This window comes from Ceratotherium simum, chromosome 22, assembly GCF_057802395.1.
Source record: "Ceratotherium simum simum isolate JZ-2026a chromosome 22, ASM5780239v1, whole genome shotgun sequence".
In the NCBI taxonomy this organism is placed as follows: domain Eukaryota; kingdom Metazoa; phylum Chordata; class Mammalia; order Perissodactyla; family Rhinocerotidae; genus Ceratotherium; species Ceratotherium simum.
The window spans coordinates 49,657,964-49,685,403 of NC_141921.1; the positions used below are offsets into that span (position 1 = coordinate 49,657,964).

General features: G+C 64.2%; 1 protein-coding gene across 1 annotated transcript in view; it reads right to left on the reverse strand.

Moving 5' to 3' along the window:
* Positions 1 to 27,440, reverse strand: part of PLCH2 (phospholipase C eta 2) — a 62,930-nt gene that overhangs the window by 24,124 nt on the left and 11,366 nt on the right. Inside the window, exons 2-4 of the mRNA XM_087446974.1 lie at positions 5,576 to 5,722; positions 3,183 to 3,436; positions 2,850 to 2,978 (exon numbers count right to left, since the gene is read on the reverse strand). Coding sequence (XP_087303100.1) covers positions 2,850 to 2,978; positions 3,183 to 3,436; positions 5,576 to 5,722 — 530 coding nt within the window. The remainder of the gene's footprint in view (positions 1 to 2,849; positions 2,979 to 3,182; positions 3,437 to 5,575; positions 5,723 to 27,440) is intronic.

The following is a 27,440-nucleotide window of genomic DNA, read 5'->3' on the forward strand; positions in this document are numbered from 1 at the left end:
ATCCACTGGCTCAGGGAGCATCCCCTGAGGTGTCAGAGCCTGGGGACGCTGAGGGCCAGGGCCAGGGCCAGACCCAGAGGACAAGAGCACCCAGCGACTGGAGTAAGGCAGCCCAGAGGAAGTCTGAGGTGCTACAAAGCCGTGGGGTCCCCGCAAAGGGGCAAGAAAGGCTCTGTAGGAGGTGCTGCTCAAGTCTCTGAGTGCTAAAGACGGGTTTTTGGCCCAGTGGGGTGGGGGTGCTTAGAGGTGACAGGCTGGCAGGGGCAGACGCTGGGTCAGCACCATGGATAGCAGTGCTCGCTGGACCTGCCAGCCGCCTGGAGAGTGTTTCTTCTATGGCCACACAGACTGCGGTGGCTGGGGGTGGGTGCCAGGTCCCTAAGGCCCCCTCTGAACCAGAAGCATCACCAGTGAGCCAGGTGGGCAGAACCACCCCCACGTCCCTGTCCCCACTGAGAGTAGGGATCCCGGGAAGGCTGGACCCTGACCGTGCTCCTGGCTGCTGCCTTCCCCGGGCACTGTGGCTTGGCATGGAGATGGGCACCCAGCGGGGCCCCAGTGTCTCACTCCAGGACCCGAGTGCCCAAGCCAAGCCTCAGAGGTGGCCAGCTTGGTGTGAGGGGCCCAGCAGGTGCCAGATGAAGACCCCGGTGTATCTGGTGCTGTCTCAGGGGACAGCTCTGCTTCTGAGAGCTGGCTGGACAGACTGGGCCAGGGCATGTGTTGCAAGTCAAAAGGCCCCTGGGGACAGAGCCTGGGTGGTAGCCCCCCCAGGCGGCATGGCTGGAGCCGGACAGAGCTCCCCATTCTGTCGAGCGTCCAGCCCACAGGGTGATCTGGCCTCCACCGGGCTCTACTGGGCGGCACAGCCAGGAATCCAGGGCAGGGTAGCTGCCCATTCACCACCCGAATGAAATGCTTTATGACGACAGGGTTCTCAGGCAACCCGAAAGGATGGATCTGACCCCTAACCCCCAGCCCCAGAAATGCCTCCTGAGGTGGTCGAGCGCCTGCTTTTCCTTCCACAAATGGAAACAGCAGCGGCTGAACGCACGCCCCGCCCTGGACTCCTCTGCTGAGCCAGGCCACGGCGCTGGCCCAGGGTGCTTACTAGGCAATGAAGCCTGAGGGCCACACTGGGCCTGGCCTACATTCTACTGTCATCTTAGACTTAATGAAATTATGTTCAAACCACTCTTTACCTGCCACACAGATCTCTCTCTTGATTAGACAATTGCAGGTGGTGGAAACAATATTGAGATTTCTCCACAGCCAAATTGATGCTAATTATCAGAGCTGCTCTGCCTGGCTGGAGGTCAGCCCCGCCCTGGGCTCCGGAGTGCCAGCATAGGGCGCTGTGCAGATGGGCAGGGAGGCCCAGGAGCTCAGGCCCAGAGCTGTCTCTGACGGCCCAACCACTGTGGACAGCGGCCGCTTGGGTCTGAGCTGCCCAGGGTCTGGGGTCCGCGGCTCCCGGCCAACAGCCCCCTGCTCACTTCTCTCCAGATCCAGCCCGGAGCCTGCCCCACCCGTCAGCCTCAGGCTGCAGGATCTCTCCCCACTGCCCCGGGCTTCCTCAAGGTGATCTGGTCGGAGCCCGGACATGGCCAGGCCTGGGCCTGGGCCTGGACACAGGGCTCCTCAGGGAGCCCCTCATGTGCCCGGAGGGCGCATGAGAGGCCCAAAGTCCTTCCAGGAGGAGCAGGTGGGTGTGGGCTTCCCAGAGCTCCCAGCGGGAAGCATGTTAAAGCAGGACTTTGGACCTTCAGGACCCAGGAGCCTGCAGGCACTCCCACCCCCTTCCATGAGGGGCGCTCCTCTCTCTTCCTGCCTCAGAGGCCAATCTGGACCCTGCGTCCTAAACCAGACTATTTCCCGGCCCCTGGCACTGCCTCACCATTCTGGAAGGGCCTGCTGACCCCAGAGCTGCCCCTGGAGATGGGGCAGGCAGGGACACCTTGGGCTGATCTGCAGGCCTGAGCCGTCTGCCAGGTCCCCACTGCCCAGGCAGGCTCTGCCCTGCCAGGGCCTTCAGGAAGGGCCCTGTGAGCTCCCCTAGTCCTCGGCCAGCAGTCTGAGAGCATCCTGCTAGCTCCCCTCATTCATGTACAGACCCACACGCTCTGAGCCAGCTGGCTCCCTGCGCTCCAGCCGGGCACAACCCTGTCTATCATGAAACACAGTCGGGAGCCGCCAGGGGCCGTGCCTGGTGGAGTGGTCACCTGCGTGTGTGTGCGTGCGTGTCGGGGTGCAGGCCTGGCTCAAGCTCAGAGAACCCCCTTTCCTGGCTGCAGCAAGACAACGAGGCCCAAGGGCCAGGTTTGCCCACTCACCCATCCCCACCTGTATCAGGACCTGCTGACGCCGTGTTCCTCCCCCCGGCCAAGCAGGGGTTCCGGAAAGAGAAAAACTAATTACAGACAATAAAGGCCGCCGCTTCGCTGAAGCGAGCATTTTCATAACTTCTAATACCAGGGTTACGGGGGGCCCGGAGGCCGCGTAGGGCAGGTAATCAGGACTCTGGGCCTCTCATGCACCCTCTGGGCAAGACGGGCATGTGTGCGCCCGGGACCCCACCAGGGACCCCGCCAGGGCCGGTGCGCCCCATTAAGGCTGGAGAGCCGTGGGGAAGGGTGGAAAAGGGGGTGCAGCCTCCTTTGGGTGGTTCCCTCACTAACCCGGTGTCCGCCCCAAATGCTCCATCCGCCTGCCTGGGGAGGCCCCGGGAGCTGCTGCGTGGTGCTGGCACGGCTGGAAAGAGGGAGCAGCTGGAGGCATCCGCCCAACCGCCCCCCACGGGCCTAGGGGTGCCGCGCCTGCGGGGCTCGAGCCCCAGCGGGGACTCTCACCTTGAACATCTGCTTCACCCGGTGCCGGGGCAGGTTCACGTTCAGTTTGTGCAGCAGCTGCAGGACCTCACCGAGGCTCAGGCTGCCGTCGCCGTTCTTGTCGGCCTCGGCGAACGTCTGCTTCAGCCACTTTGGGGTCAAGTTAGGGGCCAACGTGGGTCCAGCAGGGCCAGCCAGGCCTGCCCCTTGCCCAAGGCAGGAAGGAGTGGGGGACCCCAGCCCACGCACCCCTTCCCTTCTCCCCTCACCCAAACATGTGACCCAGCCAGGGGCAGGGGAGCCCCACCCAGGGTGGACAGTTGAGGGGTCCGTCCCAGGGTCTGCCCCCCGAGCCCAAGGATATTGGTCCCTGGTGCGCTGGCGGCGGGCTAGGCTGTCCTCGTCGCTGATGCCAGCCATGAGGTAGCGCAAGCCAGTGACCCAGGTGCGCGCCTCGTCACCGCTGGGCAAGACCAGGTCCAGCGACTCGCGGTGGCTGCCATGGTAGATGCTGAAGCAGCAGTTGGGGTCAAAGCTACCGTTGGGGTATCGCTGGAAGATCTCAGACTGCCGGCCCTCGCTCACCTCCTGGATGGAGTCGATGGAGACTGCGGCGGAAGGTGGGGGGCGTTACCAGTCACAGCCCGCCCCCACCCCCGGGCCAGGCGTCCCCACGCCCCTGGAGACGCTCACAGCAACGGCTCTGCACAGACGGACGCTGCCCCACTCAGCCCATGAGCAGCAAGGCTGGTGCCCTTTCGGGGTTCCCTTCCCATCTGAGGTTGGACAGTGAGGGGTGGGGCGCATTTCAAGGGACCCCCAGGGTGGAAGAAGGAAAATGCAAATGTGCTGGGGCTGGTGAGCCTGCCTCTCCCCACTCTGCTCTGACCCCGACCCTGCGCCCCCTTTCCTTTGGGTGTGAGAAAGGCACACACCCCCAAGAGGAAGAGGGCCACCTCCCCCACTTAGCAACCCTGGGGTCTGGCTTCTGCCTCTGGCCGAGGCTGCAGAGTGAGGCAGCCTGGACAAGCCAATTCCACCAGTCAAGCTCCGGCCAGCACATCTCCCCATCCTGAGAAGGCAATTGCTGGCCGCCACAGCGCGATCCTGCGGCCGTCTCCGCAGGAGGGGCACCAGCCCTGGCACCAGCAGGTGGGGGACTGGGGTGCAGCAGGGTCTGCTCAGCGTGCGCCAGCTCAGGTTCCATCAAGGATTTCATTACTGGCCGCAGCACCCGGGGCTCCTCGGAGCCTCCGTTCAAAAGCTGAATTACCTCGTGTAGATGAGCTCAGACGAGCATATTTAGGGTCTGTTCCTCGCACATGGCAGGGTCCGCTCACAGACAGGCAGGGCACAGGTGGCTGGCATCCCTCTGGGAGCCAGGCACTCTCGGCTCGGCACAGCCAGGGCCCCAACACCCGGCCCTCACTGCCTCCCAACACCACCGGCACCTGCCTCCTGCTGCTCGCTGTGCCAGGCTCTTCGCCCTTCTGGGCGTCATTGTGTCCAGTGCAATAACGGTGGGGCTTCCCCATCCTCTGCAGTGAGGCGTGGCCCCACTCCTCACTCCTCACTTGCCTGGGGGCCCTGCCCCACCTGCCTTCTCCAGCTCCCTGTGTGCGTGCATGTGCATTCCTCCCTCCCAGGGACCCCTCCAAGGCCAGAGTCAGCTCTAAACACCCAATTCGGTCTCCTCCAGTCCTAGCCTGCAGGTCTCTGCCCCATCACCCCTTCCCCAGAGGGGCCTCCATGACCCCCATCCACCCACTCCCCTCTATTCACCACCCTCTGTGTTTTTCTTGTTGCTCAGCACAATGCGGTTCTCCAACCATAAGGTGGTGTTGCCCACCTCACACCTGAAGGCCCCCTTCTCGTCAGCCAAGTTCCCACAGGATGTCCAGCACTGGGAACAGTGCCTGGCACAGAGCAGGCACACCTGACTGAGCACAGGGGCTCCACTCTCCCAGCCCCCTCCTCCAGGATGCTCTCCCGGGGGGCTCCACACTATGGCTCTCTCCAGGGCCCCGTGGCAGCAGTGGTGCCCTTGGCAACCACTGGGCTGAGACCCTGCCCTGGCACACCTGGGTCTCTCCCGTGGGCAAACCAGAGGAGGAGCAGTAAAACCCCCTCTCCCCGCCCGTGAGGACTCTATATGCCCCTTCCTGACCCCTAGAGTCCCCAGCCCGTCCCTGCAGTGCCCCGCTCAGATCAACACTGTGCCATGCGTCCCCAGCACAAATCCTCCCAGCTCAGGACCGTCCTCACTCCAGGCGGCCCTGCAGCCTCCACACCCCCACGCAGCTGCTCACGCCCCAGGCTGCCCGAGCCAACACTTGGCACCAAAGCCCTCCCCTCAGAGCCGACATGGTCTCTCTCTGTGTCCAGGAGGTCTTGTCTCCCAGCCAGACTGAAGGTCCTTTTGCCTCTCAGCCCATCCCAGCATCCCAAACAGGGCTGGGCGCTGGGGCCGCTCGGTCTCCTCTGAGTCCAGAGGGCTCTGCCAGGCTGCAGCAGGGCCTGGGCCCCGAAAAGCATGGGGCCCTGCCCCCTCCCCACCCCGTGTCCAGAGGTCACCGCAGACCCCCAAGGCCAGTTGTACCCGTGCACCAGGCCCAGAGCCACCTGGAGACTTGTCGGGCTCAGGGTCTGGCTGCCCTCTCGCTGTCCAGCAGCTGCTCTGGGAGGGGTCCCTGTCCCCCGAGGGCTGGCCTGGGGCTCCGGCCCGACCCCAGGGATGCCCCACTCACTCTTGGCCTTCTCGTTCTTGCGTGACGGCCGCCAGCGGATGCAGGAGCGGTGCTCGTCCAGGAAGTAGAAGCGGACCAGACCCTTGGAGCTGCCGCGGAGCTTCACCATCTGCGTCCCTGCCTGCATGGCACTCATACATCGCTCCACTGGACCGCGGCACGCAGATGGACGACCAACACAGAGACAGACAGACAGACAGGGCGCCAGTGAGCGCTGCGGCAGCCCCACCACTCACCACAGCCCACTCCCAGCACCCACCTCCGTGTGCTCAAGGGGGTGCAGAGACCACCCATACACCCACCTGCCCACCCACCAGGGGCTGAACTCAGACCCCCAGGGCTGCCTGCGACCCCCAGGTGCACATCCAATCTGGTACCCTGCTCAAGGGCCAGAGTCCACACAGAGAAACAGACCAATTCTGCCTGGCCAGGCTCCTGCCCCCCTCTCTGTGGTCTTGGAGCCTGACAGCCAGGCGAGGTCCCAGACAGGACCCTGCTACTCCCCAACTCTGTCCCCATCTAGCTGCCTGCCCATCCCACCCTCCACCAACTGGACCAGACCCAGCGACCACCATGACCTGCCCCAAAGGCTGTGACACACGAGAGGACACAGGGGCACGGTGGCTGCGCTGCTGTGCAACAAGCCTCTGTGCCAGGCACAGGGCAGGCCCCACGGGCAGCAGGCAGCCACCCCCACGACACCCAGCCTGGCTGCTGGCCTAGCCACAGGAACTCCTGAGAGCAGAAGGTCTCACTCCTGAGCACCTGCACCGCCTTCCTGTGGCATCTTCAGGAAAGTCGCCCTCCTTCTACGCGCAATAAGGATGGCACCACTCACGTCTACCCCAGAGGCCACGGAGGGAGTCTCCGTGAACACAAGGGTGCAGATCTGGGATGGTACAGGGCCAGATCTGAGCTCCAGAATCCAAACCCTTCCCCCACGGGGTCCACCTGCCTCTCCCCACCCCACCCCTCTCCTTCTCTCCCCTCCTCCATCCACTTGGCCTCCTGTCTGCACCTTGCATGTCTCCCAGGTCCCAGGGAACGGGGTTGCCGACCAGGATAGCAGCTCCCTGGGGTTGGGGAGGCTGTGAGCTCCAGGACAGGTCAGTCCTGGCCCCCTTTGGACCCTTCACGCCTGCTTACAAAAAGCGTGGGACCCAACAGGCGCCATCTGCTGAAGCACTGAGTAATTAAACCCCACGAGGTCCACCCAGTGAGGGACCCTCAGGTGGTTTGCGGAGGCCCATGGGCAGTGTCAGCCCGAGGGGACCGACCAGTGAGGACTTCTTGGAGGAAGCCAATCTCTGACCCTGAACACAGGTGTCGGGGGGGAGGGCACACAGGGAGGCTGGGCTCCACGGTGGACAGTGGGACGCGAGGACACTGGTGGGGCTGCTGGGATGCAGGTAGCAGGTAGGAGGGGTGAGACACGAGATGGGGACGGGGACAGGCCCCAGAGGCCTAGAACACGGTTCTGGAAGGTGGTGCCTAGACCAGGCCCTGTCTGCCAGCTGGAGCAGAGACTGAGTGGGGTGGACAGCCCTGCATGGGGCCTTCTGTGGGCTGGCCCCACCAAGACAGACCCTCCACCCCCCATCCCCTGCTGGACAGGCTCTGTTCTCCCCATCCGAGTCTCATAGCGGTGAGGGGCACTCTCCCTGGCTCTAAGGGCCGTCGTGTCTGGCACCACACGCCAGCCCCACTCCACCTGGGCTGAAGGTGCTGTCACCCCCCAAAGTGCCAGGGACCCCTCAGTGAAAGCTTCAGAGCCACCGGAGTGCCCAGCAAGCATATCCTCCAGGGCCCTGCCCCCAGCTCCTCAGCCCCTAACTCGTGCACCCCCACCTTCCCTGCTGCCACCTGGGGCTCAGCCTGCAGGCCCCGAGGGGGGGCAGTCAACAAGGTAGACCGGGAGATGCTGTTGGAGCCCCATGACCCCCAGAGGGAGACTCAAGGGGGTGAGAGTTACAGGTTTGCACAGGGGTGGAGTGGGAGCCCCCAGACTGTTCACACCTCCAGGAGCAGTCCTCACCCTTCCAGCCCCAGTGGCTGGGCGGGGCTCTGGCCAGGGAGGCCCCTGATGGCCAGCAGGCCTGCCCCCTTACCTAGTGGGCCAAGCTGCCGACTCGGGGACACGGCCACGCTCCCTCCAACCCAGAGAAGGGCTTCCACCAGGGAGGCCACCGTTCCCTTCGTCCTGCTGGGGGTAGATGGCCAGGGGATAGACATGCCCAGACGATGGCCAGGGGTGGGCTCACGGAGCCCAGAGAGGGCCAGCGCCCCCACTCTGCCTCAGTAGCAGGTCAGGCGGTGGTGGGCGGCGCAGGGGCTCCACCACACCCCCTTCTCTCCTCCACTTCTTCCTCCTCCCCCTCAGAGTCCCCCAAGGCCCCTGCAGGGCTGCTCCCAGATGCCTCTGGCATTGGCCCCACGATCACCTGTTGTCCCAGACGGCCCTAGGCCAGCCCACCCACCCACCAGGCCATGGAGGGGCCCCAAAGAAGAAGTGTCGCGGGGTCTGGGGGTGGGGAGCCGCAGTGCCTCTGCCCGCCCCGCCTGTCCTTTGCCCAATCCCCTGCGCTAATCCAGCCTGGATCCAGCCCAGCTGGCCAGAGGATTTAGGCCAAGGAAACTCCCAGCTGGGGCCCAGGAGGGGACCAGGCAGGAGGCCCCAGGCTACCAGCCCCCACATCCTGGCTGAGTAATGACAGGCAGGAGAGACTAGAGGCCCCCCGGGACCCACAGAACACAGCAGGGAGGCCTGGGGTGATGGTTCCCATGGGACGACCCCCAGGGCGCACTCTCAGGCCCTGCGAGAGCGGTCTCCCCACCATCCTCCCCACGCTGGATGTCCAAGGCTGCTGCCCATTCTCCATCCCAGCCCGAGCCCCAGAACAAGCCCCTACTCTCATCGCCACATCTCTTGTACCCACGGGGAGCCCCGAGTGGATTCCCGCAGTCCCGGGGAGCCCAGAAGTGGGAGAGAAGCAGCAGCCTCTTGTCCCCCAGCGCCCAGGCCTCTGTGGGCTGGAGATGGTGAGCCGAGTTGGAGCGAGGCTGCCCGCCAGGCCTGTCTGGCCCAGGGAGGCCCCGGGGCACATGGGGCCCCTTTGTGCTGCGACTCCCAGCACCAGCTGGAGGGTGCGGGTCCCCTGAGCCTCGGCCCAGCATACTATCTCCCTCGTCCAGCTCCAGGCCCCTGGCAGTGCAGCTGCGGTCCCCAGGGACCAGCCCCCCAGCTTGCCTTTTCCAGGAGGAGGCGGCCCACTGCATGGCTGCATTCATCGCTGCATTCTGCCCCTGGAGGCTGGGCTGGTCCCAGCCGCTGCCCTCCTCATGACTGACCTGGCCTGGGGGAGGAGAGTCGGGCCTGGGGAGGACCTGCCTGCTTGCCTGCTGACTGGACACAGGCCCAGTCACAGCCACACCAGCTAAGGCCCAGACTAGGGCAGTCCTCGGGGCAGCGAGCCCAGAGGAGCCGACCGCACTCTGAGGAGGAGCACGCAAGCAGGAGAGACAGAGAAGATGGCATGGCCGCCTCTCATGGTCCAGGGGCCACCAGGCCAGGGCAGGCCAGCCTGGCCAAGGGGTGGCACAAGGCCCAAGGGGCAGAACCCCACCCCACAGTCACATCTGTGGTGAGGACTGGGGCCTGGTTCCGAGGGCCCCAGGGTGCTCCTGCCACTGGGCCCAAGAGCCCACAGCCCACCTTGTGCCAACTGCCCAGGCACGGCAGGGCCAGCATGGGTCCCTGGGTCAGGGGCAGCCTGAGGCAGTGCTGGGCTGCCCTTGAAAGCCCTCTGTCCTCATTGCCATAAATCCCACCGCTTCTGGGCTGTGCTGAGACAGGGGCAGCCACCCTTCCCTCCCCAGCACAGAGGGGAGGAGCTGGGGCCAGGGGCACAGAGCCGAGGACAAGAGGCACCAGAGGCCAAACAGCCTGGTACAGCTGCTAAGTCCAAGGTTTGCAAGGGTGGGAGGCTGCAGGCTGTGAGGAGATAGTGATGGGCATCCTGGCCTGACCACAGATAACCAGGGCCCCACCTAGCTAGATCCAAGGTAATCGACTCAAAGCCAAATGCCAGAACCCTTTGCCAAAAAGGCACTGACTCGGTCCCTTGCAGGAGACGGTTCTGCATGGAATTAGACTAGGAAGCCATCAGCCTCTAGGATAGGAAAGGGGAACGAGTCCCGGGCATCCTCAGGAAGACGGGGCTGCTGGAGCCGCTGACAGCATCGCCGCTTGAGCAGGGGGTCTGGGGAAAGGGGAACCAGAAAGCTGGGGAGCATCAGGACCAGAGCGGGGCCGGGGGCGGGTCTGAGGGATCGGCCTGGACAAGGCCCCATGGTCCACACCTCGTGTCCTGGGCCCTGTGACACTCACCCCTCCTTGCCTGCTGTGGTCATTGCCCCCCATTCCATCAGCCAGTCCTCCACAACTCTGGGCCATTCCTTCCTATCCAAAGCACGCGGCTCCTCCAACCCAGGTTACACTGGTCACACCTGCTCTTTCCTCCCCTGCACCGGACCCCAGTTTGGGGGGCTGCCCTTGCCTCCCACCCACCTCCCAAAGCCTCCCCCTGCCATCCTCAAATCATGCCCTTGGGCTCTCAGCCACTAGTGGGTCAACCGTCTCCTGCCATCAGTCAGGGCACGTGGATGCCCCATATGCCCGGGCAGGGCTTCTAGGAGGGGCACAGACTGCATGGGCCCGGCCCCGCACCCAGACTCTCTGAGTCCTCCTCAGCTGCCCTGGGCTGTAATCTTCCCCCAGCCAGGCGGACGAAGGTCCAGCTAATCTGGCCTGACGCAGGGCTCCGCTAGGGAGGCCCCTCCACTACCCGGAGGACCCAGGTGACCCTGACCCCACCTCTGACACTCCATGGGACAGGTCAGTGCAGAACTTCAGCCGCTGTGCAAAGACGGGGTGCCCCAGGGCTGCAGGACACCACAGGGGAGCGTCCAGCCCTGGGGGTGGCTGTGTCACCCCCACAGAGCAGCTGAGCTTGCTGGATGCATACAAAGACCCCAGGTGACTGCCAAGCTGGGCTTGAACCCAGGACGGGCCCCAAACCCGATGGCTCAGACCCACAAACCATGAGGCGCGGGGCCCCTCCCTTCCCACTGTCCCCCGGCTCCCATCTCCACTTCTGGTGCAGCTGTGGGCAGCCATGGGCCTCAGCAAAGGGAGGATCAGCAGCCCAGAACGGGGCAGGGGCATTCCGCCTGCCACCCCCCCCCCAGCTCCCCAAAGGTGCCAGGCAGGCAATGCCAGCCAGGACCCCACGTCCACACATGGTCACCAGACGAGCCCTCCACTCCCTCAGAGTCACACTGGGGGCCCACGTTCCGGGGCCTGAGGAAACCCTTCCCCCCAGGTGCTGGCTGAGAGCAGACCTGGCCAGGCCTGGAGGGAGAAGGGCCCAGTCCCCTACCCCACCCCTCCATGGGGTCACAGATGGGCCCCTGGGGAACCTTTCACACTTGGGCCGGGCTCACACACCCCCACACAGGTAGGCTAGTGCATCCCCCATCTGGTGCACTCCCCTCACTGCCCAGGGCCCCGCTCTCACCCTCCCTGCCCTGGGCTGGGCCCCAGAGCCCTGAGTGCCCAGGGGGAAACTGACAAACAAGACCCCAGGCCCCGACCATGGTCCACACCCTCCCTGCTCCTGCCCCGGCCTTGAGCCTGGACACTTGATGCAGCTGCTGAGACAGCTGCACCCACCAGCCCCGCAGGGGCTCAGGTGGGAGTGAAGCCGCCACACCTGGCCTCTGGGCCCTCGCACCAGTCCCACACCTGACCAACGGGCCCATGCAGGAAGCTAGCCCTGCACCAGGACCACCCCGCGCCCAGCGGCCCGAATGGGGGGCCGGCAGCCCTGGTCAGGAAGGGGCAGGAGGGCTCTGTCAGGGAGAGGGGAACCTGGCCCCCATCCGCTGCTCTCCAGCCCCTCCTCCTCACGCCTGCCCACACACCCCGGGGCACTCTCCTCTCTCTGGTCCTTGTGACCCAGTTATTCCTTCAAGGCTCCTTGTAGCTGCCTCGAGGCTGCCTGACAGGTCCATGTGCACTCGTCTGCACACTGTGTGAGCACCTCTGGGCGCTCCTGGGCAGGCCCCCTCCCCAGTCCTGTCCTGTTCTGTCCCTGCACCAGCCAGGACTGGCCCACACCAGGCACTGGAGTGGGGGTGAGCACTGGCTGGACCCCCGATGCCAAGGCCACCAAGCCAGCTCTGGGAGGTGGCATGGAGCCAGCGCCTGGCACAGCCATCACTGGCATTGCCATGGCCGTCCAGCTCTCTAGGGCTCAGCCATCTCCAGGAAGCGCCTACACCTCCAGCTGAGGTCCTAGAGGAGCCTGGCACACAGACGTGCCCAGCTCAGACACAGATGGGCAGGGCCACCTCCCGAGGTGGGGAGAGGGCACAGGAAGAGCCTGCAGTGCCCTCAACCCCCCACCGACACCCCAGAGTAGAGGTGCCCGTGACTCTCCTCGGCTTGGCCCCTGCACAGTGGCTGAACCGCTGACCCAGATGGCCTGGCCTTGGCAGGTGCCAGGAAGCAGAGTCCTCAGGTGGTCTTCACCCATCTCCGTGCCTCAGTTCCCCCATCTGTCAGAAGGCGCCTCCAGCCCCTCACTCCTCTCTTCCTTAAGCCCTGCAGAGGACGGCGGCGGCCGCAGGACACGGGCGGCAGCTACTCCAGGGAGGAAGAGCCCTCGCTGTCAGAAGCTGGGCAGCGCTGGTTTAATTTTGTTCTGTGGCAGAGATGGATCTTGTCCTAACACGGCCGGCAACAAGAGGCCAGCAGCAGTCAGTATCTCCGCCTCTCCCCGGGGAGGCTGGAAAATCAATTTAATCTTCCTACAAAACCCACAAATTACACCCACAGGCTTCCCGGCGCGAGAACACACACACAGGCAGACCCTGGAGGTGCGGAAGCGCCCCTCCCACAAGTGGGGCGCAGGCATGTGTACACGCCCTGCTCACTGGTCCCGTCACTGAGCAAACACGCACGAGCCTGGCGTGCGGCACATCCCCACTCCCTGCAGGGTGCTGGCCCTGGACTTCAGGCGGGACCCTCTGACCCAGCCCTGCTCATCTGCCTCCAGCCCGTTCCTCCTCCAATACTTCTTTGCCTTTTTGAAGGCCCTCCCCATGTCCACTTTACTTCGAACGGTCAGCAGCAGTGGGACATGTGGGGCCTGAGGCTCCTCTGGCCCTGTCCCTGCCACGGCCCCCCACGGGGTCCTCAGCCCCCACCCGCCTCCCCGGCAGCCCTGAGTTCCCGCCTCTCCACACTGCGTCTTGGCTCTGCTGCTGGCCCAGCTCAACATGCAGTAGGCGCTCAGACTGCACTTGGGTGGACAAGAGGAAGCAAGAAGAGGCCATCCTGCCCCAGCCGCTGCGTCGGGCTCCGGCGCACCCACGGGGGACCAGCCCAGCCCCTGGCCAGCGCCTCAGAGGAGGGAGGGACGGGCCCACACACATATGGTGGAGATTATTTCAACGTCTGAGAAGCAGCTCATCCCCACGTCTGGGCGCCTCCTCCCCAACTATTTTTATTTTATCAAGGAGTGTGACTCGGAGCCCTCAACCCCCTCCCCCCAAGGCAGGACCCCAGGGTGGCTGTGCTGGGCGCCCGGGGGTCACGGGAGCCAGGGCTGGCTCAAGGGTCACACGAGGGCAGTGGTGCCTGGGGGTCATTTGGCCGGATCAGTAAGGCCTGGGGCTGGCCCAGACAAGCCTGGGTGGGGGGGTAGGGGTGGGGGTGGGGGGTGGGGGGCTGGGGCCAGGGGAGCAGTGGGAGAGAAAAGTCTACACCAGAGGCTCCGCTCGCCAGGATGTGCCCTTCTCCTCCCACGGCCCTCTCCGTGGGGCAGGCAGCTTGGGCTTCCAGCGAGCAACACGAGTTTCGTTGGGGGGGTGCCTGGCCCCACCACTTCACCCAGCGTTGCCCAGCTCCACAGTGAGGAGGGCCAGAGGAGCCCAGGGGCAGGGGGAGGAGGGCAGACTTTGCTCTCCCCCTTGGCTGCTTCTGGCCACCCCGCCCTTTCCTGGCCTGTGCACTCAGACCCCAGGGAGCCAGGGACCACGAGTGTCCTAGAGGGTGGGAACAGACTCCGATGGCCAGCCACACTTCGTCCACTGACCAGCCCCAGGCCTGCACCTCCCACCTCCCCAGAGGCCCCTGGGCACTCGGGCTCTGGGTGGGACTGCGGCAGCCTGGCCCATCCCCAGCTGATGGCCTGAGCTCCTGGAGGATTGGCCTGAGGGAGGCCCAGTAAGACCTTTCTGTATGTCACCCAACAGGTAGTGATGAGACAGAAGCATTCATGATGGTCACAGCCATTTACAGCTGTCCCAGCCCCTGTGGCAGTGGGCATGAGTGGATGGGACATTCTCAGAGGCTGGGGGTATCCAGCGCCAGGAACCCTCCTCCTCGAGAAGCCCCTTCCCGTGCAGTGGGCCCCCACGCTATCACGGAGCCTGCCGAGTGCCACTGGGGCCTGGGGTCTTCAGCACAGCAGGGTCTCAACATCTGGCCTTCCTCTCCCCACCCAGCAGAGCCCGGCACCTCCTCGAACCCAGGCAGGGCAAGTCCCAGCCTCAGCCAGGGTCCCTCCCCTCCTGCCCCCTGGCCACCCCGGTGGTCCCAGCACAGCCACAGCGGTGCATTAATCACACTCAATAGTCCTGCGGGAAAGGAAGCTATTAATAGCTATTAACAGCCGTGCACAGCCTCTTGCTCCCACGGGTGCCCCTGGATCACGTGCTGGGGCTCCCGTCCTGGCTCCAGGCTCACTTCCCACGAGCTCACTGAGCGGAGGCTGGGAGGGCCAATGGGCACCACCTTGACCAGAGCTTCCTGGAGGCAGGTACCTGGCCTACCTCAGGGACGGGGACATGGCCCCAGGGAGCCCCCAGGGAGCAGCTAGAGAGGGAGAGAGAGGCTCACAGCAGCGGCACGGGGAGTGGGGGCACTTTCCTGAAAAGTCACCAGATGGAGCGCAGCCTGCCTGTTGGGAAGACAGGAAACTCCTGCAGGGTGAGAGAAGGGGCAGCCGCCCCGAGGGAGGGGTCTTTGCGCACTGGCAGAGCCGGCCCTGCCCCCACCCATACCCACCCAGGCCACGGGAGAGGCTGGGCAGCAGCTGGCAGGGCTGCACGGCCGCCGGGCAGAGCGGGCACAGAGCCATGGAGGAGACAGGAAACAGAAGAAGGCTGAGCCGGCGGATCCATCCTGGGCCCAGCCCTCCTTCCCGCCAGGGCCACCTCAGAGCCAGGAGGCAGCTTCCTCGAGAGCCCTAGGGCCACAGGCACTGAGAGGATGTTCCCGAGTGGGGCCAGGCCCTCCAGGATTGACTTCCTAAAGTTTCCCACATCTCGTGCATGATGTGGGAAACTCCACCCCGCTCCTGCCTGGAGGCTGGGCCAGCTGCCCGTCCCTGCCTCCTGCCCTGTGGGGCCAGGTGGGCCCTTCCCTGGTCTCACCCTGACTACCCTCCATGCCGTCCCCCAGGCGCCCACCGCTGACCCGGGAGGGGGCTCCAGAGGAGCCACCCGAACCCCAGCCTGTAGTCAGCTCCAGCGCAGGGGCCTGAACCCCAGGGAGAGTTTCCGAAGGAAACAGCAGGTCAGCTGAAGGGGGGCCAGAGCCTGCCTCGGCCAGGCTGGCTCCCGATCAATGTGAAATCAAGACCACCCTGGGTCACTTGGCAGCATGCCTGTGGTCTCCGGATCTGAGCAGGCTGAGTGGACCCCACGGCAGTGTGGCCCACTGTTTCTGAGTCGGTGGCTCCTAAAGACCTGCCTGCTGATGGAGCTGTCCTCAGGCACCCCACCTGGGTCCCCCACTCTCGGGACACAGAGCTTGAGGGGGTCCACGGGCCCCCAGTGCTGCTTGAGCAGATGACTCTCAGAGCAGCTTACTTCTCCCTTGGCCGACCATCCAGCACACAAAGCTCCACCCTGGGTCTTCCAGGGCATGCACGCTGCCCCGCTGCCCAGGTGGGAGACTTCCTTTCCCCACAGCTTCCCAGGAGCCAGAGAAAACACTGTCCTGGGAGGGTGTCCGTCACATCACCCAGGAGGCCCACGCCCACCGGCCTTGCCCACACAGGAAGTCTGTCCAGCCGGCCGGAGCCCACGTATGCCGAGCTGGAAGCAAAGTCTTGGGAAGAAACTGGCACTTCCGATTACTCATCTCCCTCCTCGATGCCCTCCCCCTGTGAAGCCCTGGCCTCGGCACCAAAGAGGGCCCCCTTCACCCACACACACACACACCCTGCCCCGGGAGAGGGCCCTTCCCAGCAGGGGCCATCCACTGGCTTCCCGGGAGAAAGGTGCCAGGAGCAGAGAGACCGTCGTCATCAGCTCATTAGCTGTGCAGATGGAGGGCCGGACCCAAGACTCCAGTCCATCTGCTCTGTCCTCAGCTGCACATTTGAGACTGTTCTCCCCCCGGGAGGGGCCGCAGGCATGTTTGTTCCAGCAGATAAGGGCCAGGTGACATGTCCCCTCCCTCAAGACTGGCCGAGCCCTCAGCCCAGAACACGGGGGCACAGGGGGTGAGCTCACAGCTGCTCTGCCGCTGCCACCCCACTCCCCTCCCAAGACCAGAGCTCTCCCCTCGCTGGCTGCAGACCCTGGGTGTGTCGGGTCTCCCTGGACCCTGGGGCCTTGGGGCCACATGGCAGCAGCTAGTCCCTATGCGGCCAACAGGTAGGTTTCCTGTACCCAGGGGTCCTCACTGAGGCTGGGCCAGCCCAGGGCTATTGATTCCATGGAGCTCTCTGCAGGCCAGACAGGCAGGAACGTGCTGGGCCAGGCCCTCCCCAGGGACCACTCACACGTGGGAGCCCTGCCCCGCACTCGGGTGGGGGCTGCGGCCAGGGAGTGGTGACACCTGGGGGTGACCCAAACACACAGCCAAGCAGGGAGTGTCTGCACCACCAGCCCGTCTACACCTGCCACACTGTCCTCCATTCATAAAGGGCATCTCAGCCGGGGAGGGGAGGGCAGGAGGGAACAGGCGTTCCTGGAGCAGCCACACGGGCCAGGCACACTCTGCTCACCGCTGCCCTACGAAGGTGACCCCAGGCTGTCCCACTCTTCCACGAGAGGCTCAGACAGGGTCGGTGGTCACACAGCTCCTCAGAGGCACCACCAGGGACCCATCTTCAGTCCGCCCAGCAACGATGCCCCTGCTCCCTACACGTGCTCTCCAAGGCTCCCCCGTCCCTCCCCTGTGTCCATGCCCACCAGAGGGCAGAACAAATTGGGTCCAGAACAACCAGGATCCAAACAAGTTGCCAGAAGGCAAGCTCCTACTCTCCTTGGAATCCCAGCCCTTACTCAGGAAGTTCTCTTGCTGTCTGGCCCAAGTCACCCCTACTTCCCAAGAGTCCCTTTTGGACTCTCCCCACCCCCGGCCCAGAGCAAGTGCTGCGTTGGGAGCAGACAGAGACCCTGCCTGGGAGAAGCTCTGCCTGCTCCTGTCCCTGCAGGACGGGCCCCGACACCAGGCACCCGGCCCCTTCTTGTGCCCAAACTCCTTGGGGCCAGGGAGCCCTGGCAGCCTGGGAGGGCTCCTGCCATCCCTGCTGATCTGTGCTGTCTTCCCAGGGCAGTGCCCAGCCCCCCAGGTCAGGACAGCATGAAAATTCCGAGCAAGAAATCTCCCACCCTGGGTGCCAGGGCCAGAACCTGAGAGCAAACAGCTGCCGGCCCCTCAGAGAAATGCAGCCGTTGCCCTGTCCATGGTGCTGCCCGACACTGACGGCCACCCCACCACCACCCTGGACGAGCGGGGCGGGTGGGGTTGGACAGGCCAGGACACCCCAGATATGACCCCCACACCAAGGCTGGTGTTGCTGGGGGCAGGCTGGGGGTCAGAGCTCTATGCCGGCTCGGCCGGGGCACCTCCTCCCACCATCTTTCGGGATTGTCTCCACCCTTCGCGGGGGGCAGGGGATGGTGCAGGGGACGGGGGAATGTGCGGGTGGGGGAAACGGGGTGGTCCCAGAGATCCCTGGGAGAGGGGGGTCAAGCACTGCCTATGTGGGGTCAGTGGGTCACCAATAGCAGCTCAGCACCCGCCCTGGGCTCCCCGCAGGGGTGGTCACAGCCTCCGTCCTCCAGCCCCTTCTGCCCCCTTACCTTGGTCCCGGCTGAGCCCGCTGGGGTCCCCAGGCTCTTCCATGGCCCGCAGGCACTGCTACTGGTGCAGCCCGAGGGGGGCAAGGCAGCGCGCTGGCCCCGCGTGTCCCTGAGCCGGAGCAGAGCCGGGGGACCTCCCGCGCTGCGCCCATGCCCGATCCACGATCAACGCTGCCCGCGCCACCGCCAGGACCGCCCCTCCCTCGGGAGCCCCGCCCGCCTTAACCCATCGCAGCCCGCGCTGGTGTGGGGCCCGCAGCGCACCGGGGTGGGGGTCGAGAGCGGCTGCTCAGAGGCCAGCAGTAGGGGCGGGGTGGAGGGGTGGTGGGCGATGCTGTGCCCACCCCTCCAGCAGGGGCTCCTGGGACGACCCCCCAGCCATCCCTGACCTCCCGCTCTCCAGGTCAGCCCTCCTACCAGAGCGGGGAGGGCCGATCCCCCCACCCCGGCTGGCAGCCCCCCACGACCACAGGGTCCTTCTGATCATTACACACAGCCTCCCCCCAGACCCTGAGGGCTGGATCTAGGACAAGTCACCCGATCCCAGAAGGGTCTCCCTAGGAGGCTGGGCACTTCAGGGTTGGCGAGGGTGACATTGCACTGGCTGCCCTGGTCAGGGGTATGTGTGCAGGATGATGACAACAGGGATCCAGGAGCCCCTGGTGGCAGCCCCAGCCTCTCCTCTGTCCCCTCCCTGCCTCCCCCGCACGTGTCTCTCAATGACGGTCCCACCGAAGCCCGTGGGGTCTGGGGGATGGTGGGGGCTGTTGGAGGTATGGGAGAATAGCCCCCAGCCCCAGCATGCTGCCTAAGGGCAGGGTCCTGCCAGGGCCAAGCAGGGAGCAAAGTCTCCGAGAGCCCGGTCCTGATCCCCACAGGACCTGCCTCTTCCCAGGCTGTGTTCTGGTTTGAACTGCTGCATCCAGCATCTGAGGGAAACAACAGTTCCCAGATCAACGGAAGAGATTTCCGTCCCTGGTCCCTCGGGTGCTGTTTTGAAAGCTGCTGCTTCTGTCTGCAGCCCCGACTGGTGACTGGGGGGGCTGACCCACAGCCCAGAGGGTGGCCTGGGGAGGTTTATGGGGATGCAGGAGCCCAAGTTTGGGACGAGCAGACAGGTGACAGGCCCCAGCAAGAGGACCGAGGGCTCCTTGGGGCCCTCCGAGATGCCGCCACCCCAAGGTGTGACCACCCTCTGCCAGGCCCCCAGGTGTGGAGGGGGAGGGGAGCCACATCAGCTGTCACCACCACCCCCTGGATCCTGCCTGGAGAAGGTCCCAGGGACCATTGTGCTGTGTGGTCCCTTAAAGGGGCAGCTCTCCTTCCTTCACTGCCATTCGTGCAGTCCTGACCCCTTGGTTGGAGCGGCCACTGCCTGGGTTCTGGGGACTTGCCCTCGTGAGCTGACCCTGTGACTCTGTTGTATCCACACTGGTCACATATTCGCTCAGCACTGTCAGGGTCCCTGGGCCTGTGTCCACCAGGCTGGCAGAGACCCCAGTGGCCAGAAAGGTCCTACAGCTGAGCCAGGAAGGCTGAGGGGGGCTCTGCCAGGCCAAAAAGATGGGGCCGGTCCAAGCAATGGCACCAAGTGGAAACGTGCCAGAGACGGCCAGAGGCCAGAGAGCAAAGGCAAGAGGGGGCAGCCCAGCACCCCCACAAGGGCTTTGACAGGCCCTTCTTGGGAAGAGCTAGCAGCCCCACAGTCTCAGAAGGGGAGAAACTGAGGCACGGAGGGAGAGGAAGAAGGGAAAAGAGAGAAGCAGAATCACAGCCAGACTGGAGAGTGAGGATCACGGAGAGGTCCTGCGAGCCACAGGGTCCCGGGAGGACACAGCTGGTCCCCTGGGGTGGACAAAAGGCCCCTGAGCCGTCCCCGTGGAGAAGCCTGATGGAGCTCAGGTTCAGCTTCTAATGAATAATCCATCAGTGTCGCCAGCCCCGCCCCCCGCTCGCAGGGGACGATTTCCGTCCGGCCTGCGATTAAAGGCGGTGATTAAAAGCCGCCCGCAGCACATGTTAATTTGCTTAAGAGTCTGATCTCCTAAATCTCCTTTCTGGGCTTTTAAGCAAAACTCTGTCTTTGAGAGCATTTGGCCTGGCGGGCGGTGGGTGGGGATGCACGTCATCGTGGAGGAAGGGCCTGGCGGGCCCTCAGGAGTTTAATTTTCTTCTTGTCTGAAGAGGGGACTGAAGAAACAATACCATCAGGTGACATGGGCGCAGGCGTGGGGCCCCTGCCTGAGCCCTCCTTTCTGAGGTGGGCGCCTCCTGCCCTCGTGCCCTGTGCCCTCCCAGACCCTGCAACTGCCCTCTGCAGCCTGAGCTGACTCCCTCTCTCTTGCCCGGACCCCTGCTGCAGGATCAGGCCCGCGTCTGCTGCCTGGGGGCTTTGCTCTGGGGCTTCCCCACCCCTGGGGACAGAGCCGTCATCCCTCCCTCCGTCATCCCTCCTACCCCGCTCCCTGGGACTGGGTCCTCGCCTTCCAGGTCTAAAACGCGTGTCCGGACAGGGGCCACTCTGAGCCTGGACCTGGCCTTGAGCTCCGGCTGGGTCGATCCTTTGGTTTCCAAGCATCGTCAGGAGGAGGCCGGAGAAGACTGTGCCCTAAGACTCAGGGGCCAGCGTGGACCTTGGGCCCAGAGCCCTGGGTTCCCAGCCAGGCCTATAAGTGGGCAAAGCTCGTCCTCCTCCATGCCTTAGTCTCCTCATCTGTGCAATGGGAGCACTGCACACGTGTTCGCGGGGCCAGGCTCTGCACAGGCAGGCGGCCACCCACCATCTGCTCCCTACAACCACGACCACATCAGGGCACTGCCGCGCCCTTTGCTCCTCGCCATGTTGAGCTTCCGGACCCAGAGCTGCCCCGGGCCACCTCCGCATTCCATCTCGTTCCACAAGCTTGTTTCATGCTGCCACTGCGCTGGGCGCCACGTCTGTGCACCCCAGACCCTACAGCACCTCCATCTAGCTCTGCATTGGCTGGAGCGGTCTTCCCTGCTCTACGGACTGGACAGAGGCCCCGAGGCGCACGGACTGCCCAGGGTCTCAGTGGGCAGAACCCAGGCTCCCGACCTCCACTGCCCACCAGTGCCCTGCCTCTCCCTGAAGCCTGCTTCCCACGTGTAGTTTCATGATTTATTTGAAAGGACGTGACACAGGCCCGCTCTCATCCAGCCAGAAAATCTCCCACACCTCTGATCTCCCCAAAACACAACTTAAGCAGCGCCTGTCCAGGGCAGGGTGCCGGAGAGAGGGCGGGACTGGAGACCTGGGCCAGGGCCAGGCCAGGGCTCCTATTGTCTTGCGAGGACCCCCAAGGGCCTGTGTGTGCATGTGTGTGTGCTCAGGGAGCGCCACTGCGCACAGCCTGCATTGAGACTAACAAACACGATGTTTGAAAGGAAAAACAGCCCCAAAGAGAGCCATGGATAGAAGACCCCCGATGGAGACCCAGAAACGGGGTGGGGGGCAGAGACATGAGGGGGACGGCCAGAGAGACAGCAGAGGAGAGGTAAGGAGCTGCGTGAAAGAACAGGGCTGCCCTTGTCCATCCCCTGGCCACCCCTCCCCACCCAAGATGGCCTGCAGCCCAGCTGCCCCGAGCCCCAGCGCCCTCTGCCAGCCAGTGGGCAGCACCACGTGCAGTCAGGGGGGCCACCTGGGGAGGGAGGTCACACCACTCACAAACTGCAAAACAGCACGTGTGAGCCCAGCACTGTGTCCTCTGGGCTAACCGCCTGGCCGGGCACTGACCCGAGCATTCTCTAGGAAGTGGCACGGAGGGGCAGGGGTTTTGAACACCTCTGTGGACAGGAGAAGGAGTGTGTAGGGCAGTGCTCTGGTCGGCTGTCGGGAGACCCCAGTCCACGTCCTGGCTCTGCTCCGTCTATGTGACCGTGGGAATTCACTGCCCCTCTGGGCTCAGTTTCCCTGTTGTAATCGAGGGAGGATCAGCAGTTCTGAGGGGCCTGGCCAACCTGGAGCCTCCAGCTGGGGCCAGAGAGGAAGGTCTGGAGGGTAGCGAGGGGGCAGCGGGCACTAGGTGGGGGCCCAGCTGGGGCCAGGCTTTCTTGCACCAAAGGTCCGAGTCGATACCCGCTTTGGTGGCTGCTGTGTGAGGAGGGGACCCAAGAGCACTGGGCCCTGCCCAGTGGCGGGGAGGCAGCGGCCACTTTGCTGGACAACCTCTGGGGACAGGAAGCCATGAGATGTCGCCCCCTAGCAGTGGAGCAGACAGATTGACACCCTCGGGAGCCTCCACGGGGCACCTTGGAGTCCAGCTTCTGACTTCCGTCCCACGTACGTCTCCAGGAGACGCTCCCCCATAACCTGCTGCAATGAACTGCCATTCGCAGCTGCAGCCCATTCGCGGGCAGGGCTTCACCGTGGGCCCACCAGTACCCGGGGGACATGGGGCACAGCAGAGGGGCCCCTGGCGTGTCCCCAATTCCGCTCCTCCGAGGCTACCTCAGAATGTCTGAGTTAGAAGGGCCCCCAGAGACCACTGGGTCCAACCTCTTTGCTTTTCAGATAGGGAAACTGAGGTAGAGAGATCTTGCCCAGGGTTCATAACCAGGCAGAGGCAGAGCCAAGACCTCCAGGGAGCCCGCCCCCACGGCCACACTGGCCCCTGTTGCCCTCTCGAGTGTGAGCACCGTGCCCACCCCAGCCCACGCACAGCATCTCTCAGTCTCCTCTCAGAAGTGCTGAGCGCCTGTTTAAAGAAGGAAAGGCGACTCCTCAGGTGATGAGACAGGACTGACAGCCCCGCCCCTGGGAGAGACACGTGGCCCAGCATCCAGCGTGCCTGGGAAGTTTTATTAATTATTCAACATCAAAGCCAATTTAGTGCACTTTTGTGCCTGGTTTAAGAGTTCTGTAAATGTTACCACTTCTGTTAAGAAATTAAGCCACTCTGGAGGTCCTCACGGGCGGCCGGACCCAGTCCCACCACCCTCGACACGCACTCAACACACCAGTACAGCCTGAGCAACCTCCTGCCTCGGGAAGCAGCTGGAGAGGGAGAGGCAGGTGGCACACGGGGCCAGGCAGGAGACATCCTTCTGTGTCCGCCATACAAAGATCCCCTGCTCCCCAGGCCCAGATCCCCACGTGGAGTCACCCCCAGTGATGCGCTCAGTCCTGGGGTTGAGGTCACAGAGCAGCACTTGGCCTGGCTGGGGAGGAGGACCACAGGGAGCCAGCCTAACCACAGACCGCCCCAGAGTGACCACAGCAGCTTTGGCCTGACCACAGCTGCCCCAAAGTGACCACAGCTGCCCCAAAGTGACCACGGCTGCCCTGGCCTGACCACGGGACCCCCTAGCCAGACCAAAGTTGCCTGGAGTGACCACAGCCTGTGGGGGCGAGAGGGAGTGCAGGGCAGCAGTGAGGTGCTACCACGAACAGCGTGGCCAGTGCAGGCCGAGTTCCAGATGGCCCCGAGAATGTGGGACCTAAGGAAGCCCCAGAACCAGGCAGAAGCACAGAGTGCTGGGCGCACAGCCAAGGGAACCACAAACGAGGAGGCCTAGGTGGGAGAGACCGCCTCTCCAGGCCTGGTGTTCCCACCTGCCCCAGACTGCCCCCAGCACCCTGGACCAGCCCCCAACAAGGGCATGAACCTGCCTCCTGGTCCCCCCAAGCCCAGCGGAACCAGCAGATGGCTCTGAAAGAAACATCAGTAAATTTCCAGGCAGAAGGGAGTCAACAGAGATGACACAACAGCAGGAGTGGTTGGATTTGGGGTCTGTGGAGTCAGGGGGCAGCAGGGGAGGTGGAGTCCCACTGGCCGGGGTGGTAATCGTCCCCGCAGCATCCCCCAGGGTTGCTGGGGCAGGAGGGGAGCTGAGGTCCCAATGGTGGTGACCAGCTCCAATCCCAAAACAAAGTGGGATCCGGCCAGAGCCCTGGGACCGCAGATGGGCCCGTGGGAAGAGACGGAGACGGGGGTGATTTGGGCAACGATGAGGTGGCTGGCCAGTGGAAGCCACAGACAACGGGAGGGATGAGGAGCTTCTAAAGGCTCTGCCTGAATGGTCGTAGCCATACCCACATGTCCAGGCCCCCAGGTGCCCAGGGACCGGGTCCCCACACAGACAGACCGCACTCACCCCCGCCAGTGGAACCCGCAACCACAGCACTCGTCCACTTGCCTCTCTCCCCACTCCCCCGGGACAGCCCTCCAGCCCCTGCTCTGGGTGCCACGGGGAGGGTCCTGGCCGAGGTCTCAGGTTAGGGCCCTGCCCGGAGCTGCAGCAGCCTCATTGGATAGAGCCCGTGGGAGAAGGCACTGCCCTGGCTGCCCAGCCCTGCCTCCCTGCACTAGCCTGACCTAGATTCCGCGCCCGCGTGCAGGCAGCCAGGCAGAGCCATGGCCAGCCTGGCACCAAGACAGGCGGGCCAGATTCCAGGGCAAACACAGCCGCACAGCCACCAGCCCAGCCACCTAGGGACACCCTCCCCTCAACGCCCCTGACGAGGTCTGTCCGGAGCTGCCTATGACCTGGCCCCAGCCCTTCCCACAGCCTCGGCCCCACAGCAGGCCAGGCCAGCCCCCCAGGACTGGGGTGTCCCCTTGAGCCTCACTGGCCTGTGCGCTGGGCCACATGCCCAAGCCGCCAGTCTTTGCACCCCTGTGCCACCCTGGGCATGGGGATGGGAAGCCACTTGGCCAGTGGCATCCATTAAAAATACAAAAATCCTTGAAATTAGAAGTATATGCACACAAACCAGCCCCTGCCTTGGGCTCCCAGGCCTGCACCATCCTAGGACAGAGGGGGCCATTCATTCTGCCTGCAGGCGGCACCAGCCCCTACCTGGGTGTGCCCCGTCATCCTTCCTTGCCCCTCTCCCTCCAGCCTGTTCCGCACCCCCGAGCTGTCAGTCAATGTTTATTAAGCACTGCTGTGTGTTAGGAGCTGCCCTTGGGGCTGGGGAGGGAGTGATGAGCAAACCGGAAGCAGCCCCATCCTCAGTGAGCCTCTGGCTGGGGAAAGTCAGAGCAGCCGTGGTCCCAGCTCCTTGGGGGAGCCCTGGGCGGGGGTGGGCAGAGGAGGGGCCCCCGGAGCATCACAGCCTTTGCAAAGCCCAGGAAAGATGAGGTCACTTCCCCGGAGAGCAGGGGCCACTGGGGCCATGGGGGCCTCTGACTGGGTGCAGAGCCCTTCCTCTGGCTGGCCCCAGAGCAGGAGGTGAGGGGCTGAGGGCATGAAGGGGCCAGGGCAGGGCCGGAGCGTGCAGCCGAGGCACCCTCACTGTGAGCGGAAGAGCTCTTGGCCCCGGGCCCAGCTCAGGCCCCACACTCAGAGCACCAAGGAGCCGGAGGAGAGCGAGCGGCAGGGGGCTGCCCACGGACCCCTCCCTGGCCGTCAGCACCCAGCCCCTCACCGTGCCAAGGATGGACAGCCTGTCACAGGGTTCCAGCCTGAAACCATCCTCCAAATGCTGCCCAGTCGGGTCTTCCACGAAGACGCGATTCTGTATATAAACGATTCCTCAGTTTACTCCATCACACATTCAGATAACCGCTTACTCAGTGGTCATTGGTAGAGTGGAAACCGTTTAAAAATCCATGTGTCTCCAACAACAAAACTGAAGGAACAAGTCAGAGAGGTTACGATTAGTGTAGAACTTGTCGTGAGGGGGAAGGCAAGGCCTCCCTGGGAGAGGCGGCGGAGGGCACAGCTTGTGGTTGAGGTCCAGCGGGGCTCCTGGTGCATGGAGAGAGAAAAGTCCCCAAAGCCCGTCCCGAGCTCCTCCCCAGATGGGGACCAGGCCCCCGCGCCTGGGAGGGGGCTTCAGGGCCCACTCCACAAAGAGGGGCCGGTCGCTGCAAGGCAGTGGTTCAGCAAGCAGCCTAGACCACCCCGGGCGTCGCGTAATCCTGCCAAACAACCGGAGTGCTGCCCCGGCCGCCACGAGAGGCAGCCCCAGTGTGAGGAGCCGGCCAGCACCTATTACCGCGCATTGCGACAGCCCAGATTTAATCACTGTTTGCGCCAGAGGAACGAGGGTTGTGTAAGTGCAGACATCGAAAGCCAGTGAGACTCTGGGAACACACGAGGCTGACGAGGGGAATTAAGACGGCCCCAAGACCATCCGCGTGGAGATGGCTCTATGCTGGGGGGTGTACCTGCGTGGCGAGTGGGGCTGGGGTGGGGCCCCCCTGGGGGCAGAGCTGTGCCACTCACTGCTAACTCCGGTGCCCAGAGCCCTCCTGGCACACAGCCTGCTCTTGCTAAGTGTTTTCAGGTGGCAGGGAGGGCCAGGTTAGGAGGCAGGGGCACTGCCTTGGTGACACCCCCACCCAAGCCACCTTCACTGGGAGATTCAGCTGCTGACCCGCCAATAGAAGCCAGAGGGTGCTGCCTTCCGAAAACACAGGGTCTGCCCAGGAGGCCTCGGCCAGTGCCTGACTCAGAGTGACTGTCCCTCCACCTACCAGACATTGGAGTCAGAGCCGGGTTCTAAGCCTGACCCTGCTCCTTCCAAGACTTGGGCAATGCCCTGAGCAACTAGCAGGTAGGAGGCAGCGTCTCAGAGAGGCCGAGGGTGTGAATACACAGCTCAGGGAGGCCAGGGGTGTGAACACACAGGTCAGGGAGGCCAGGGGTGTGAACACACAGCTCAGGGAGGCCGGGGGTGTGACACACAGCTCAGGGAGGCCGGGGGTGTGAATACACAGGTCAGGAGGCCAGGAGTGTGAACACACAGCTCAGGGAGGCCACGGGTGTGAATACACAGCTCAAGGAGGCTGGGCGTGTGAATGCACAGCTCAGGGAGGCTCGGGGTGAACACACAGGTCAGGAGGCCAGCAGCGTGAACATGAGCTCAGGGCCACGGCACCTGGAAGACACATTTTCCTTTGAGACCTGAGAGAGACCCTGAGATCCTACTCCACCAGGGGGCTCACCCTCCAGATGGCCGAGATCTTCAAAGCCTAGCAGGAGGTGGGAGGGAGTCCCCTCCAGCTGCCCCAATTCAGTGCACGGCAGGGTGGGCTCAACATCCAAGCAGCTGCCCCAGGCAGTGGGCACTGCCCTCGAGGCAGTCAGTCCTGGGCTTCTTGTCTCAGCTTCCCTGAGGTCCCCAACCCCACCAGTCATCTTTCCTCTGCTTCTGGGCTTCCGAGGACGAAGGACCTGGGGTGGCAACAGGTCATGCTCCCTGCCACGTGGTGATTGTCACATGTGTCCCCCTGACACACTCTCACCCACAGCCTGGGGTGAGTCAAGCCGAGGACAGACGCAGTACGGGGAGCCTGGGGCACCATGCCCTTGGCCTGCCCCTCTTGCTCCCTCCTCCCAGCCCCCCCGTGGATAGCGTGGGTCCCAGCAGCCATCAAGTGCTGCACTTGCAAATGTTTATTTTTAATTTAGGGCAAAAAAAGAAAAGAAAAGAAGGAAGAGGGATGGCCTATTGGGGGTGAGTCACTGGGGATATTCAAGCAAAGGGCAGAGGGAGCAGCCCCCAGCACCCCCCAGGGCAGGACCGGAACCGCCCGCCCTGCCTTGACGGGGTGAGCGCCTGCAGCCTCCGGGAACGTTGCTCCCCTCCGGCCTGTGCTCCCAGGAGAGCCATCTCTCTTGGGGAGTCCTTGCTGACCTCCTGAAGTTCCTCCGTGCCCCTCAAGGGCAGGAGGCCCTCCAGCGGGCTCAGGCTCTGCCACACCCCTGGGAGGAAGGGCCACCC